Below are 14,888 nucleotides of genomic sequence, written 5' to 3' on the forward strand. Positions count from 1 at the left end.
ATGGTCAGAAAGGAGCTAATAACAGGGTATAGTGGGGACTATTTACCTTTCTTTGGGAACCTCTAAAGATTTTCTACTAAAGGGCCAGTTTACTCATCACTGAACAATATCACATTAGACTCCTCAGTGTTTTAATAAGAGGTGAAGAAAATGGCATTCATCAAAAAGGAAAAGAAAAATAGGATAAACAGAATAATAAGTTAGAATTTGGATTGAGCCTGAGTATGTCACCATATCTGACATTTTAGATTCATAAGGGGGAGGAATAGGGGAGACTAGAAAGAAGTCACCAGAGAGCTACCAGCCATAGGTTCTGCTTGGTCCCTCTGGGGCTCCCAGCCTGGCCACAGGCCCTTATGCCATGGTGGGGACCCTACACTGTGTGAGGTGCAAGGCCTCTTTCCCACACCCCTGGTAACCAAGAGCCGTGCCATGGATGCTGCTTCAGAGTCTGAACTTTCTAGTCCAGTGCAAAAAAGAAAATCTTGGAAGTAAGAGAGAGGCTTTTAAAACAACAAAGTAGGGTTGGCAGCCCTACCTGAAAAGCCTTTCTCAGCTGGAGAAGGCTTGGCTGTTAATCTGACTCTCTGAGTAAATGTTTTTTTAATTAAAAGTGATTTTCCCTATGCCCCCTGCTACTGTCTACGCTTCCTGGCCAAGTGATTTTGTATGTTGGTGTTCGACATAGAGCAACTTTGCTCCGGTTGCTTGTACCACTAATTAGTGAGTGCTGGTAGGTCATGCGCTTCCCCATGGGCTAAGTGGGTCGTTTCTTCTAAGTGTATTCCAGAAGTGATGTGACCTACCACAGCTAAAAACCTCGGACTCAGAATTGTAAGATTACTGAAGTGGTCTCTGGACTTGAGAGACTCAATCCTTGCCATAAGCCTAAAATGCTAGATTGAACAACTCTGCTATTAGCTACAGACCTGCAGTATGTTTATAATACGTTTGAGACTAGGCAGGAACTTAAACCCGTGCACAAGTGTCCCTTACCCCAAGGGACAAAAATCACAGACCTCTCAGGGATCAGGTTTGTGAGATAACGGTGTATGTACCAYGTTGTGAGTATTTCTGTTTGGAGCAGAGTGGAGAATTCCTTTTCCTGCCTCATCAATTTTAATCAAAAAGGTTGTTATGCTACTGCTTGGCTAATACCAGGAGTTAGAGCCTTAGTGTAAATAAATAAATAGGTCAACTAAGATCCATAAATTAATGTAAACCTGGCTGAAGCATCTTCCGAAAACAAAATGTGATGATTCTCTCTCAACGGGACAAGCGGGAACTGCTTCATGTGATACTATGGATCCTAGTCTAGGATCCACCTCTCACCTGAGACTATTGCACAAATGGGAGCTGTTAGTGCCCAGAGTCTGGTGGGTGAATCCCTCCCCAGCTACCCAATTAGCTAGAAGAAGCTTTGAAAACGACAGAGGAAAATTCCTCTGCAGTTCAAGAGGATTTTTTGTCCTCTGTGTTTCTGCAGGTAGATTTCTTGTAAAAGTTCACCAGGGACAAGAACAGACAGTTAACAGTTTATATATTTAAATTTAGTTTTAGCCTGCCTCATAAGAGCAGACATGAAAGGAGGCAAACTGCAGTTAGTGAGTTTATCAAGTCTCACCTTTCATGCTTGTATCTGCTGTTTTAAGACATGTGCCTAGTTACATTTAGAAAAGTATTTCTGTAGTCTTTCAGGGGATCTAAGTCCTGTTGTAAACCTGGGCTTAAAATGCCTTAGATGCTCAGTTAAAATGAGAGATCTGAAAGAAATAGCACACTGCCTACACTGCAAGAGGAAAACACATCTCTTCTTGTACCCAGAGGTCTTCCATGTAAAAGGATGGTGCATACACATTTTCAGATGTGCATATGTGTTATGCATGGGTACTTTTGAGTTTTTATGAATTTTCTAGATTCTTTCCTATTGTTTATCTCCAGCAGCTGAGAAGTGAGATTTCTACAAGACACCTGAGCTGATCTAACCCTGGGCTGAAAGGGATTGTGGGTTCTGGCCAACACGCTCCTCCTCTTCCCTTGTGCAAGCTGTGACTGGTAGCTTATTAAACTGGTGGATAATTAATACAAATAAACAATAACAAAAATAAAAAATGAATAGGTTTCTGCTGATTTAGTTTCAGTGCTAGTTTAGCACTGAAAAGCCCTCTGTAAGATGTTGGATATGATTTTACTGGTGTTAGATCAACAGAGCAGCATTTGGCTTTTATTCTTCCCTTTCTCCCTTTCCATCATGTCCCTTCCCTATGTTTTCTCTATTCCTTACCCGTTTTGTCAAGTGCCCCTTCTTTTCTCCATTCCTTGTTGCAAAAAGCAGACTTGTATGTGATTCATACCAGGAATTATAATGTTTAAATGACTATGTAATCAATCGCTGTGTGTGTATTTCACTTTCTGGTTGGAGTTAAAGGAATTTCTCAAATAAAGATTGCATGGTTTGTGATCTGGGTTTTTTATTTTTGAAGAGACTCCATCAGATCAAAATAATAAAAAAAGGCCAAATCAATTTCAGAAACTAGAGTAGTCAAGCTTCCTTGGCAACTGATTTGGTTTTATAATAATTGCCTGTTTTTTTCAAATGTTAGAAGTGTTTTTTGTTTGTTACTGAGCAGGAAGTCCCTCAGGGAGAAACTATCTGAAGAAAGTGTTGCTATTATTCGTAAAATGAATGATAAATGATTAGGCAAAGTATCTTTGAAAGGTAAATTTTGGATTATTTTTTCCTTCTATGCTGGTGTTACCTGTTTAATGCTAATATGAGATATTTTACAATAAACTCTTTATTCCTCTAAATTTATAGGGAAATCAGCCAAAGCATGAAGTAACAATGATAGAGCTAAACGTGTGATGATGGATCAGATTCATGCAGAAGGAAAACCAAGCCTGCTATCTTTAAGTGATGAAGAAAGAAGTGAAGATGAAAATAGTTTGTATTGGCCAATTAATTTCTAATCAATTTTGTTAATTTCAAGTTTTGACTATGAAATTTTACCGAAAATTGCATGTTCATGCTTCCTTCTTTTTCAAAACAGCAAAGGTCCCCCAGTATGAAATATCAATAGTCAATTTAATGATTATTGAAGCTCTCCCCAGAGTTTATTTTTGCAAAGTTTATTTCATATTAAAAATTTCTATTTACAGGTCAGTGTTGATTCTTACAAAATTTATATSCTCTGTAGTGAACAGGTTATAATCATACGAAGATAAACAGTTTGGGGAAAAAAAAGACAAAACTGATGCCTACATTTTCTTAATCGAACTTCAGAAACATCTGTTAGAGAGATCTGCAAGCGCCTGCTGCCTCAAACAGCGCAGAACGTTAGGTTTAAGCAGACCATGTTCTCTGCTGTGCTCGATGTGAATTGCGGCGGCGGAAGTCCTGACAGTCAGACTTTGCAGGAATTTGGACCACCTGTATGCTCTGGAAAGCGAGAGTGTTAAAGCAGGGTATTTGCAGGAGGATCGGCTGGTATTGCATGGTTTTGTGCTCTGAACTATCAAACTCGGGGCATCCAAATCCCCCTCCTGCCTGGGCACTTGGAGCTGTGGTTCTCCATTGCCAGCTCCCTGCGGTCTGCTTTCCAGGCCGGCGTGGTTCTGCAGGAGCGCATTGCTGGAGCTTGCCCCAGTAGTGGTCGTTTCCTGAAATGCCGGCAGAAGGGAGATGCCCCCCGCCCCACCTCCGTGCTGTTTTGTATGTTGTCTGTGGTAATGTGTAGCCCTTCTTTCCTCTTGGCCCCTATTGAGAGCGCAGGGATCAGGGCTTGTTCTTGGTTGTTCCTGAGCTTGCCATTTAACCAATATTAATTACCCAGGATTAATATCAACTGCTCTGAAATCTGTTTTTCTAGACAGAGGCCTTGACTCACTCAGGCTCTGCTCAGATCTGAAGATCTGTCCTCTTAGCCAGCAATCCTGGTTTAAATTATTCATGTTTTGCTGCTGCTCTTTAACTCAGCACCACTGAAGTCTATGGAAAGACTCTCATTTAATTCAATATGGTTCAGGACCTTGGAGTCTTTGTACTTATTTTTATGTTCTTTCCAACATCTGATTTATATGAAAAGTTATATAAAATCAGAATGATTTTGTCTGTGTTATATAAACACTGAAGTTCAAGACTGAATTGGGGAGAAAAGGATAGCATAAAAACTTTGACCTGCTCCATACCATCTGCTGTTACAGCTGGAGCTCCAGCAGCAGACCTCTGATGCTTCAAACTTATCTACCTTAGAAAAACATATATTCTCTCTGCCCCCACCCAACCCCAAATAAAACCTTTGTTCTGAAGAAGGTTTTTTTTTTTTTTTTTTTTTTTTTTTTTAAATAAAACGAAAACTAAACATTGATTTCCTTATTGAGATTAAAATACGGCTCCAAACCTTCAGTTCAACTGRGAGGATAAGATGCAAAGGACAACAGATCAGGTAGTATCTTAAGCCAGCACTGCTGCTGCTTACAATATTTTCAAACCCTATCCTTGATTACTTTTAATCATAGATTCAGTTTGGTGAGATTTCTCACACAAATTCCTTCTTTCTGACTATACCTTGTTGCTTGTGCAGACACAATGACTTCCAGCTGTCCAAAGAATGCAAACCCTGGCCTTCCATTAAACATATTTCATCAGTTCTCAGTTCTGTGTCTTTTTGCTTGTTCATCCCCCCCTTTTTTTAACTATATATTTTGTGCTTTCACTCAGATTTGAACTATTTGCATTGTATTACTATATTTACGATTTGTATGTTTACGTGCTAGACTTGAAAACTTTCATGCTTACCTATACCTTTTGCAAATCTTTAAGTTTTTTTAAACTTTTTTGCAGATTTTAGATATTGGAAAGTCTTTTAAAGCATTGTGAACATCATGCTTCTTTATTGTATACTTGCTTAATGGCGACATTTCAGCCTTTTATCTCTTCAGATGCAGAATTAGACTTCCTGTTTTTCAGGCTACACCGCAGTTGCCTACAGTTTATAGCTGCCACTCTGCCAGTCTTTCCCATATGCTGTCAGCACTGTCATCTACTGGTCTGGGCTTTCAAAGGAAGAAGTTTTCCTAGATTTGGAGACACAGGAGAACATGATAATAGGCAGCTTTCCTTCTTTCTGTAACTCAACTTACTTATTTGGTCCTGGTGTTAATACAGTCTAAAATCTGAAAGAGTATCCCGGARCATCTAATTTCTCACTATAAATTTTGGTCTATCCTAATAACGATGTATCAGGACTTCAGAGGTGAGCCATAATCTTACTCATGGGGTTTTCACTGAGAGAAGAGAATTCTGGAATTAAAACCAAACAACCCTCCTGTTCCCTCCCCGCATTCCCCCCTCCAACCCAGAAAGCCTGAGGTTCACTAGAATTAAGTAGATATTATGGTAAACAATCCAATAGGATTTTGGCAGTGTATTTTCAGTAAAAGTAGCAGAGGTGAATTATTTTTAGTATACAATGAGACAGAGAGCTAAGAGATTTCCTGAAACTGGGTATATCATTATTCTCCACAAATTCATTTAGATATGTTTGTTGTCACTCATTACAATTGCTTGTACTGAAGAGGGTTTACTGTTTAAACTTAATTTAATTGTGTTGCACTAATAACTGTGAGCTGGTGAAAACAAGATAAATGATATGCATTGAAGTTCATACCGGGGAAATTGGCTCCAAAGAACTTGCCTTTAAATGGCCTTCTTTTCCCAGGTCATCTGATTTTCATTTCATTTCATTTTCACTAAGAAACTAAGTAGGYTTATGTAAATGCATAATAAAGTCAGGATACTGTGTTGTATTTTTTCAGTATTGCTTCTTTTACATTCCAGTGACCTTAATATTGTAACATTATGTACTTGTGGGAATAACTGATGGTAACAAAATCCGTATATATATCTGAACTCAAGAAATGTAATAATTTGACAGATTTTGAGACAATTTAATCTAAACACAATCACATCTTATGAAACTGATTAATCACAAGGTTTATCCTTCCTACCTAACAGTCAGCAGCTTCAGAGGCCAAGCAAAAGTATTTTGTCTCAAATCTGAAAAATTTCAACTCTCTAAGCCTTTCAGTACATCATAATTAATTTAAGCAGTTAAAGCAAATAAATAGATAAACACAGTTTCTATACTGAAATAAGAGAAAACTTTCCTATGCTGCATTTTTGATTTTTTCTTAGATTATGATTGCTTTTTGTTTCTTCTACAGGAATAACCCCCAGAAATATGCAAGAACTACTTTCTACCCCTAAACAAGACAAATATAAGTTGGCAAGAATTCTAGCTAAAAAGGCCATCAAGGTACATAATATTTGGTAGTTGATTTAATTGCAGAAAAGTATGTACTTGCTAATATCTCTTGTTTCTCTGAGCTTTAAGTTCTCAAAGGTATAGGTTGTCTACCAGAAAGTTTGGAAAACTATATGTGTGGGKTTTTTTTTTATCTTGAGAGATCATGTTGCTATTAGAAATGTTTGCCCCAAGATCCATCTCTGTTCAAGTGAAAAACACTTTTTCAGTGGACTYTATCTACAGTAGCTGCCAAAAACCTTTGAGTTATGTGGTGGCTTTTTTCTGTCCTTGAACAACTGTGTATTAAAGAATAAATGAAGATCACTATATAAATTGGACACCTTAGAAAGATAGTAATTGACATTATTAAGTAATGTACTTATATCTAGTTGTGTGTATATATAGCCCAGCTTTAAATGAATGTAACAAGCTAGCTTGTATTCCATTGCATTATCCAACAGTATTTTTGGGGGAAGAGATTGATGCTGATTATCAGAGAATAGTCAGCAGGACAGCTGTCAGAAAAGGGAAGGTGTTTTTGGTGTGTCTGTTCAGCTGTAGGTCTTATTGGTACATCACTAATAAATCTTCAGCCTTTTGTCTCTCATTTTCAGAAAATGCTTGCAATTTCGAATTCTGTTGACCTTGAAGTTAATTTTGATTTAACTCTGATATAGATGTTCCTATAAAAAATCATAATTTTTGAACACTCATGTTTATTACTTTTTTGATATTTTTAGGAAAAGAAAATCTTTACCATCTGTGGATCATACCCGGTAGTTCGTGAAAGTTTAAGGAAAAAAGGTTGGGTGGAGAAAAGGCTTCCTCATAGAAGTGGCTGGCGGGATGGTACAGTTGACCAATCTTGTAGTTGTCATGRAGATGCTGGGAAGAATGGTAAGGTACCTCAAAAACGTTTCTGATTTGGATGAGAAAATAGATTTGTGTGGAAAGTGTTCTGTTCTYGGTATTGATAGTTCTCATAGCAGTGATCAACATAAAATGATTAACTATAGCTTTCTTGTTTGGCATTTCCTTCCTGATTTAAAGGACTTAATGTTGAGGGCTGATGAGAAATTCCAAACGGTCCTGTTTGGAGAACAGAAGGTATAAATTACATAAGGAGCAGAAGAGCGACAAAATAGTTTAGCCCGTCATCACCATCCCATGGTAATTTCTGCGAAGTTAAACTGTGATGGTTTAGTGTGATGGGCTAGAAATAGAATGTGTCTTCAACTGTTTGGAAAGGTGGCTAGGAAGATCTGTGAATATTACTTTTAACATCTGCCTCCCCTTAGAGAAAATTCTGAATTCTTTGTTTTGTGCGAAGAAATTAATCCCGATACTTTCCCTTAGGAAAACCAGGAGAGATTGAGGACTCTATGTATGTGAAATATATTATCCCCACACTGACTTAAAAGTAGAACTTTGCAACTTGAGCCTCAAAAGTTAAAGAACTCAGACTTTTCCTTCAATGTAACTTCTTATATTTTGATGTGGGAGGAACAACTCGTAAAGAAAATAAAATATGAAATATTTCCTTCACAGCAAAACAGTGCTAGTTCCAATCATAGGCAAAGTAGTCAGATGTACCTATGCTTCTTGCAGAGCCATGTAATGCCATCCTTGCCCTCTTGAAAAAGTTTAATGTGTCTGGAACTCTTGCTTGCAGGTGATGGTAGTTCCAGACAGTGGTTCTAAAATAGTGGGTTTTTCCTTTACGCTCTGGCAGCTGGAGCAGTGATGAACCAGTGTGCCCATGGCTTCTGTATTATCATTCCATCTCCTCCTAGTGCAACTGCAGCCTGGTTCTTCATCCTCCGGGTGGCAAAACTCAGTTTTGTCTGTGCTCTGAGATATTTTGAACTAGCCTTGGGGCGTATAGCTACTGTTGTAATATACTTCAGGAACTGTCAGTCTCTTGTCTATTTCTTAATTCTGTGGACTTTTTTTTTTCTTTTTAAGGAAAGAGAAATACCTCACGGGAAGAAGTGACTTGCATCAGCAATTCAGATGACATTCATGATTTAATGGTAAGATAATAGACCTGTCTATTGATTTTCTATTTTGAAGCATATTTTTAAATTTCTTGTAAAATTTGTCATGACAATGGTTTATTTAATTTTCTTCTTTTTGTAAAAGTTATTTTTTCTGCTATACAGTCACAATGGGCCGAATTTTGCCGAGAATCAGAAACATGACACAGAACATGACACATGTATTTGCCTTGAGGCTAGCAGAAAGAGATGCCAGTATTTATATTTATTCTAGAAAGAATTTTTTCTCTATAAGTATAACATGTAATGCTGCAGTCCAGCAATTGCATATAAAAAAATCGTACTAATAAGACCGTGGAGCCTATGTTGAATCAGTTAGTACATATCAGATGGATTTGAATTGAGAAGTACAGAGTTAATATTTGATGGTGAAATTTGTGCCTAATTTGCATCAGCCAAACAGTTAACTTATGTTATATACTACCCAAAGCAACACTTGTGGCTCTTGCTTTGTCTTATTGTATACTTGCAGAAGCCAGTGTCAATCTCCTTGTTGTCCACAATGGGAGACAGAAGTTCTTTGCACATCTAGAAATGAAGATTTATTGTGCTTGGAGATCAGGCAGAACTGAAAGGGTTCCTTCAACAATACAAACAATATATAGACAATACTATAGGCTGTATCATATTTCAAAAATGTACCTGGGCTTGCTTTATAGTCACAATACGTAAAAATAAACTGCTGCTCATGTACAGGTTTTGGATGAGCTTCAGAGCATGTGAGGAGTAGGGAGGAGAGATGGTTTGAGTCCTTCAGGTGTATTTGACCTGCACTTAGTCCAGCTGATTTCAGTGTCTGCCATATTATGAGGATGATGATGACTTGACAAGTTGGCCTTCGGGATCATCTTTTAGAGAGCACTCTAATGTTGTGTGGCTCAAAGGCAGACAGGATTTGTATATAGACTAAATCTGGACAGTCCTTATAAGTGTGTACTGATATGTGAGTAAACTGAGAACATACAATATCTGGCAAAGTGAGCATGTCTGCTGCTGGCATTGCCTGCTCTACAGTCTGGAATGAGTTGCCTATATACCTGAGTGCCTATATACCTTAAAATACATTAAAAACACAGTCAAATGGTCCTTCAAAATACATGTTCTGACTAAGCGATTGCAGTAGCATGAATTTCTGAGGCTTTGTAAAAAAAAAAAAAGTGTATATACCTCTTTGGAGTCTAATATTGTTATGTGGTTAACAATTTCCAAGGACTTAAATCTATATGAACATAATACAATTCTTTTTTTACACCAGTCTAGGATGGTGAGAAATGAAGATGCCTCTTTGTTCTGGACTGTAAGAAAGGATGCTATTAATTGCCATAGCTTGCATTGTGACCAAATGTTGAATCATTTTTCAAAAACTGGCTCCTTTACAACTAAAGTAAGTTGCTTACTGAAGTCATATGGTCCCCAAGTTGCAGATGGCAGTTACCTGTGCTTCTAGGTTTCATAGAGGCATATGCAAGGATCTGGTTTCTTTGCAAACTTGGTCACCAATAAGTGAGATAAGAAATTAATACTAGGCTGTCTATGAATATGGGATCATACTCAACATTTCCATCAATGAGATTGATTTTGTTTTTCTCTATAGTGACTGTTATAAAGGAGTACTAGATTTTTGCAGTTTCTAAGTTTCTAAGAGAAACATCAATTTATTTAGCTTTTGTATGCAGAGCCCCGGTCTGTAATCAGAGCTTTTTATTGATACGGAGCACATGCAGATACAATTACAAATAGGGTCCATATGAAACTGTGTATTTTGCTAAGCTCATGACCTTGTTGTAATTAATCTTTGGAAAGAGGGGAGAGATTGAAAGAAAGTTAGTTAACTGCTTATTCTTATTTATAGATGTAATCCTCTGTCAAAGGCACTAGCATTTCTTCAAATACTTATGTCACTATTTTGTATTTGAACATGAATGTAAATATCACAGAGTTATCGCAAATGTATCTAAACTAGCTTCCCATTTACACAAAACAAAGTATGTTAAAACATTTGATGAGGCTTCAGGTAGCTTATTTGAATTTAACTTCAGAATTCAAATTTGGCTTTATTGTTTGACTCAGATAAAAGACAATCATTTAATTGGTTAACTAATTTGCAATTTTAATACCTCAAAAACTATTTTATGTAGCAACAGCAGAGAAATAAGGACAAGTGGAAGAGAGCAGCTATAGTAAGTGGAATTCCACGGGTTAGTTTTTTTTGTTTTAAATCCTCTCTTGGCTTAGAATCTGGTTTCTTGAGAAAGTATGCCAAATTGCTATGTTTTCAACCAGCAGAAGTGCTCGAACTGATTATCCCTCACTCTACAAGTGGTGGTTAGGCAGCAGGCAGTCTCTCCATAGACTTCCCAACTGTGCGTCTTACCTCAGTGCTGCAGTATGGCTTTGGGTTGTATTGTCAGACTTGTTGGGTTACTTTGATATCAGTAGCCAAGTTTGGAAATTAGGCTCTGTCTCTGGATGGTGAGATGGGAGAACAGGACCTTGAGGGAGCTTCAGATCTAATCTTCTTCCATTGACTATGGAGGGAGTTTAAGGAGATAGGCTCTACTGTTTCATGAGATGATTTGACCTGAATTAACTGCTGGCCTAGTCCTTAAAGCTCTGTTTTACCTACCCATCATCCTGCCTTTCTCCCTGCCATACACTAGTGCCAATTATCTTGAGCCAACTTAGGTGGTCCTATGATTTGGTTTAACTCACTAAAGCAGCAAATAAAAAAGCTTTTTTCTCTCTCTTGGGTTAATCAAATTGACTTGCTTCCAGCTATGTATTCCTGTCTTTTCCTGAAGGCTCTTGTACATGTTTTTGACCCTCCTCTCAGCTAAACTACCAGGTGACCCAAAGTTATTCACTTTATTGTGTTGGATTCATTTTCTGAGAGATCGGCATACTGAACTAGATTGACAGGTAGTCTGATAAGCAAGCCTGAGATTGAAGGAAAGAGGAGAACTACCTATTTCTTTTGCAGTCACAAGCAGTTAGAATTGTCTAACCTGTATGGTTATAATTGTATTAGCAGAGCAGAGGAACTGCATGCTTTGTAAAAATGTCCATTTTAGTTTTGGTGAATGTCAAACAATTTCGTATATCCTTTTTCATTCAGGAGTACAATGGTATCATGGTGAAGGCAGAGCAAATGTGTATAATTGAATATATGTGTATATAACATGTGTGTGTGCATAATATTACTATTATTTTTTTAAAGATTGGACTCTGTTTAAATTTGAGAAATTTACCATGGTATGCTGAAGCAAATCCTCATACCTTCTTTCCTCGTTGTTATGGTATTTGCATGGAAGATGAAAAGCAAGATTTTATAGGTAAGTCACTTCTCATAATTTCAGTGTTCAACCATGGATATTTTAATATACTTAACATTTAATCCAGGAAATACTGGACACTTGCCTATATCTAGTAAAATGACTTGGATGGCACCATTTAAGTCATATGCTTACCATTAAAACAAGTGCTAAAATACTGTGTTAAACTAGGTCCACTCAGCACCTTGCAGCATCAAATATACTCTCCCAAATTCTGCTGTTTCACTGTGTGTATCCTCACTCCTGCAAGACCTTCAACATGATAATATGTAAAAGCAGTATCTATTGTTTTAGATGTGCTGGTGAAATCCAAAATAACACTCTTACCATGCAACTGGAGAGTACAAAAAGGTTTATTTTAAAAATGCCTCATTTATCTCCAGAGTCTTTCAGAAAGGTGAAGTAGATTGATTAGTCATTCAGCAATCTAATTCTAGCATGTAAGCATAATTTACTTAACTGAAGTTTCACAGAATCACAAGAATCACAGAATGGCTGAGGTTGGAAGGGACGTCTAGAGATCATCTAGTCCACTGCTCAGGCAGGGTCACCTAAGGCACGTTGCCCAGGATTGTGTGCAGACAGCTTTTGAATATTTCCAAGGAAGGAGATTCTACAACCTCTCTTGGCAGCCTGTTCCAGGGGTTAGTCGCCCTCACAGTAGAGAAGTTTTTCGTCTTGCGGAGGACTTCCTGCATTTCAGTTTGTGCCCAATGCCTCTTCCTATTGCTGGGCACCACCGAAAAGAGTCTGGCCCCATCTTCTTGACACTTCCTTCAAATACTTGCACCCATTGGTAAGATCCTCTCTCAGTCTTTTCTTTTCCAGACTGAACAGGCCCAGCTCTCTCAGCCTTTCCTCATATGAGAGATGTTCAAGTCCCTCAATCAACTTAGTAGCCCTTTGCTGGACTGACTCCAGTAGCTCCATGTCTCTCTTGTGTTGAGGAGCCCAGTATTGGTCACAGTACTCTAGATGTGGCCTCATCAGGGCTGAGTAGAGGGGCAGGATCACCACCCTTGCCCTTCCTAAGGCAATGCTCTTCCTAATGCAGACCAGGATATCATTGGACATCTTGGCTGCAGGACCCCGTTGCTGGCTTATGGTCAACTTGTTGCCCACCAGGACTCCCAGGTCCTTCTCCACAGAGCTGCTTTCCAGCAGGTCAGCCCCCAGCCTATACTGAGGCGTGGAGTTATTCCTCCCTAGGTGCAGGACCCTGCACTTGCCTTTGTTGAGTGTCATGAGGTTCCTCTCAGCCCATCTCTCCAGCCAGTCAAGGTCCGTCTGAATGGCAGCACAATCCTCTGGTGTATCAGCCAGTCCTCCCAGTTTTGTATTATCAGCAAATTTGCTCAGAAGACACTCTGTCCCTTCATCCAGGTCACTGACGAATCAGTTGAACTTATGGGACCCTTATGGGACTCAGTACTGACCCTTGGGGGACACAGCTAGCTACAGGTCTCCAACTAGACTTTGCACTACTGATCACAACCCTCTGAGCTCTGCCTTTCAGCCAGATCTCAGTCCACCTCCCTGTCTRCTTATCTATCCCACACTTCCTGAGCTTGCCTGTCATGATGGTATGGGAGAGAAGATTGGCTTTAAAATCAAATTCTTTTTTTCCTATTACATGACAGAAGAGAATGAAATTTTCTACCTTTTGAAAGTGAGCTTTAATGCACAAATTGTAAGCCTGTAATAATATTCTCAGAACCTTTGAGACAGATCAGCTAGTGGGTCATAATCATAACCTATCTTTTACTTGAAAAGTGGAGGCATCGTTTTTTTCTTACTTTTCTGAAAGTGTTATGCTGCTAATTTGTACTAAAGCTGAAAGTAGCAATATGCTCTAAAATGAGGCCTTTTTTTTTTCTTTTCTTTTTTTTTTCTTTTTTCTTTTTTTAATTTTCAAGGTAAGAGAGACTCCTTGCCAGTGAAAAGTGTTGGTAGCAYGCTAGATATTTCAAGTAAATAATTGGCATTGGAGGGAAAAAAGGTATTTTAGTTTAATAATTGAGGAGCTAATTTAAAGTAGTCTTATCTTACTGCTATTTTGTGCCATGGCAGATCCTAATACTTGGCTGGGAATAAGCAGCACACCGACAAGTTGTAAGGCATGTGTTGCACTTGAAGCCTATCTTATGAAATACATACTTTTGCCTTAGGTCTGTTTGACCTCATGTGCTCCATGAATCAGCCATCTGGAACAGTAAAGCACCTAGTGTTTTTTAAAGTTTTGGCCACAGACACCAGTGCTGATTTTGCACCACTAAAAGGCTTTGGTGTACAGAGGAAACACATTGTTGTTAGATTTTCAGTGATGGTGAAGTGGAAAATGGCCACAGTAGGAAGGTCTTAGAGGTATATATACCCTATAATCTTTATACAAAAAGTTCCTCCCTTTTTTCACTGTCACACCGGATAATAGGTCGTTTCACTGCATTTCCCCAGAGTCCTTTAATTAGGATGATTGTTGTTAAGCATAAAAACAGAGATATTATGCAACAATTCAAAAAGTATGGGCACTGATTTAATGACTCCCAAATATGTATGCCTAAATATATAGAACTTTTTTGTGAATGTTATGGATGTTAAGGTTTTTTAAGTAACACATGAATAGCATTGGCTTTTTAATTATATTTCGAATGAGTGAATGGTTAGTGGTATGAGGAAAAGGAACTTTGCATGGTTTTAATTTTAGAGCTTGATATAGTTCAGATAACTGCTTCAGACTAAGGAGGCTGGACAGAATTCAACTGAACAGTCAAGTTCTGCCAGTCCTCTGTCTAAACTAATTATTTTTTCATATATTGATTGAGGGTTAGTCAAGAGATTATGAGATTTACCAATGTTTGATTTTTAGAGGGCAAAAGGTAGTGRACTACCTTTAGAATTGTTAATAGATTTATTAGATTTAGTGAAATAGAACTTGTAATAATGTGATTTGTTTTAGAGGACTTCCGGAACACAGCAGCTTCTGGCATACTAAAGTGGGTTGTTGATCTCAATACTGGCAGTAAAATAGCACAGAAGGCTGAAATAAAAAGCAACAAGAGAGATGTACACTCAGATAAAGGTATTTCTTGAGCATCATTATATTGTGTTTTATTTTTAAAAGTGGCCAGGAAATAGTTTGTAGAGTGTACATTTTTAAGGGACACTTTTTTTTTTTTTTTTTTTTTTTTTTT

At 38.1% G+C, this 14,888-nt stretch overlaps 1 protein-coding gene across 1 annotated transcript in view; it reads left to right on the forward strand.

The window, feature by feature from the left end:
* The first annotated feature begins 5,236 nt into the window (after positions 1–5,236).
* TTLL8 (tubulin tyrosine ligase like 8) overlaps positions 5,237–14,888 on the forward strand; it is a 17,011-nt gene continuing 7,359 nt past the window's right edge. The window contains exons 1-8 of the mRNA XM_085299923.1: positions 5,237–5,255; positions 6,226–6,317; positions 7,049–7,175; positions 7,435–7,452; positions 8,298–8,341; positions 9,621–9,749; positions 11,583–11,697; positions 14,654–14,776. Of these exons, the coding sequence (XP_085156049.1) occupies positions 5,237–5,255; positions 6,226–6,317; positions 7,049–7,175; positions 7,435–7,452; positions 8,298–8,341; positions 9,621–9,749; positions 11,583–11,697; positions 14,654–14,776 (667 nt within the window). The remainder of the gene's footprint in view (positions 5,256–6,225; positions 6,318–7,048; positions 7,176–7,434; positions 7,453–8,297; positions 8,342–9,620; positions 9,750–11,582; positions 11,698–14,653; positions 14,777–14,888) is intronic.

Source organism: Rhea americana, unplaced genomic scaffold (genome assembly GCF_003343005.1).
Source record: "Rhea americana isolate MKP2758 unplaced genomic scaffold, rheAme1 scaffold_156, whole genome shotgun sequence".
NCBI lineage: Eukaryota > Metazoa > Chordata > Aves > Rheiformes > Rheidae > Rhea > Rhea americana.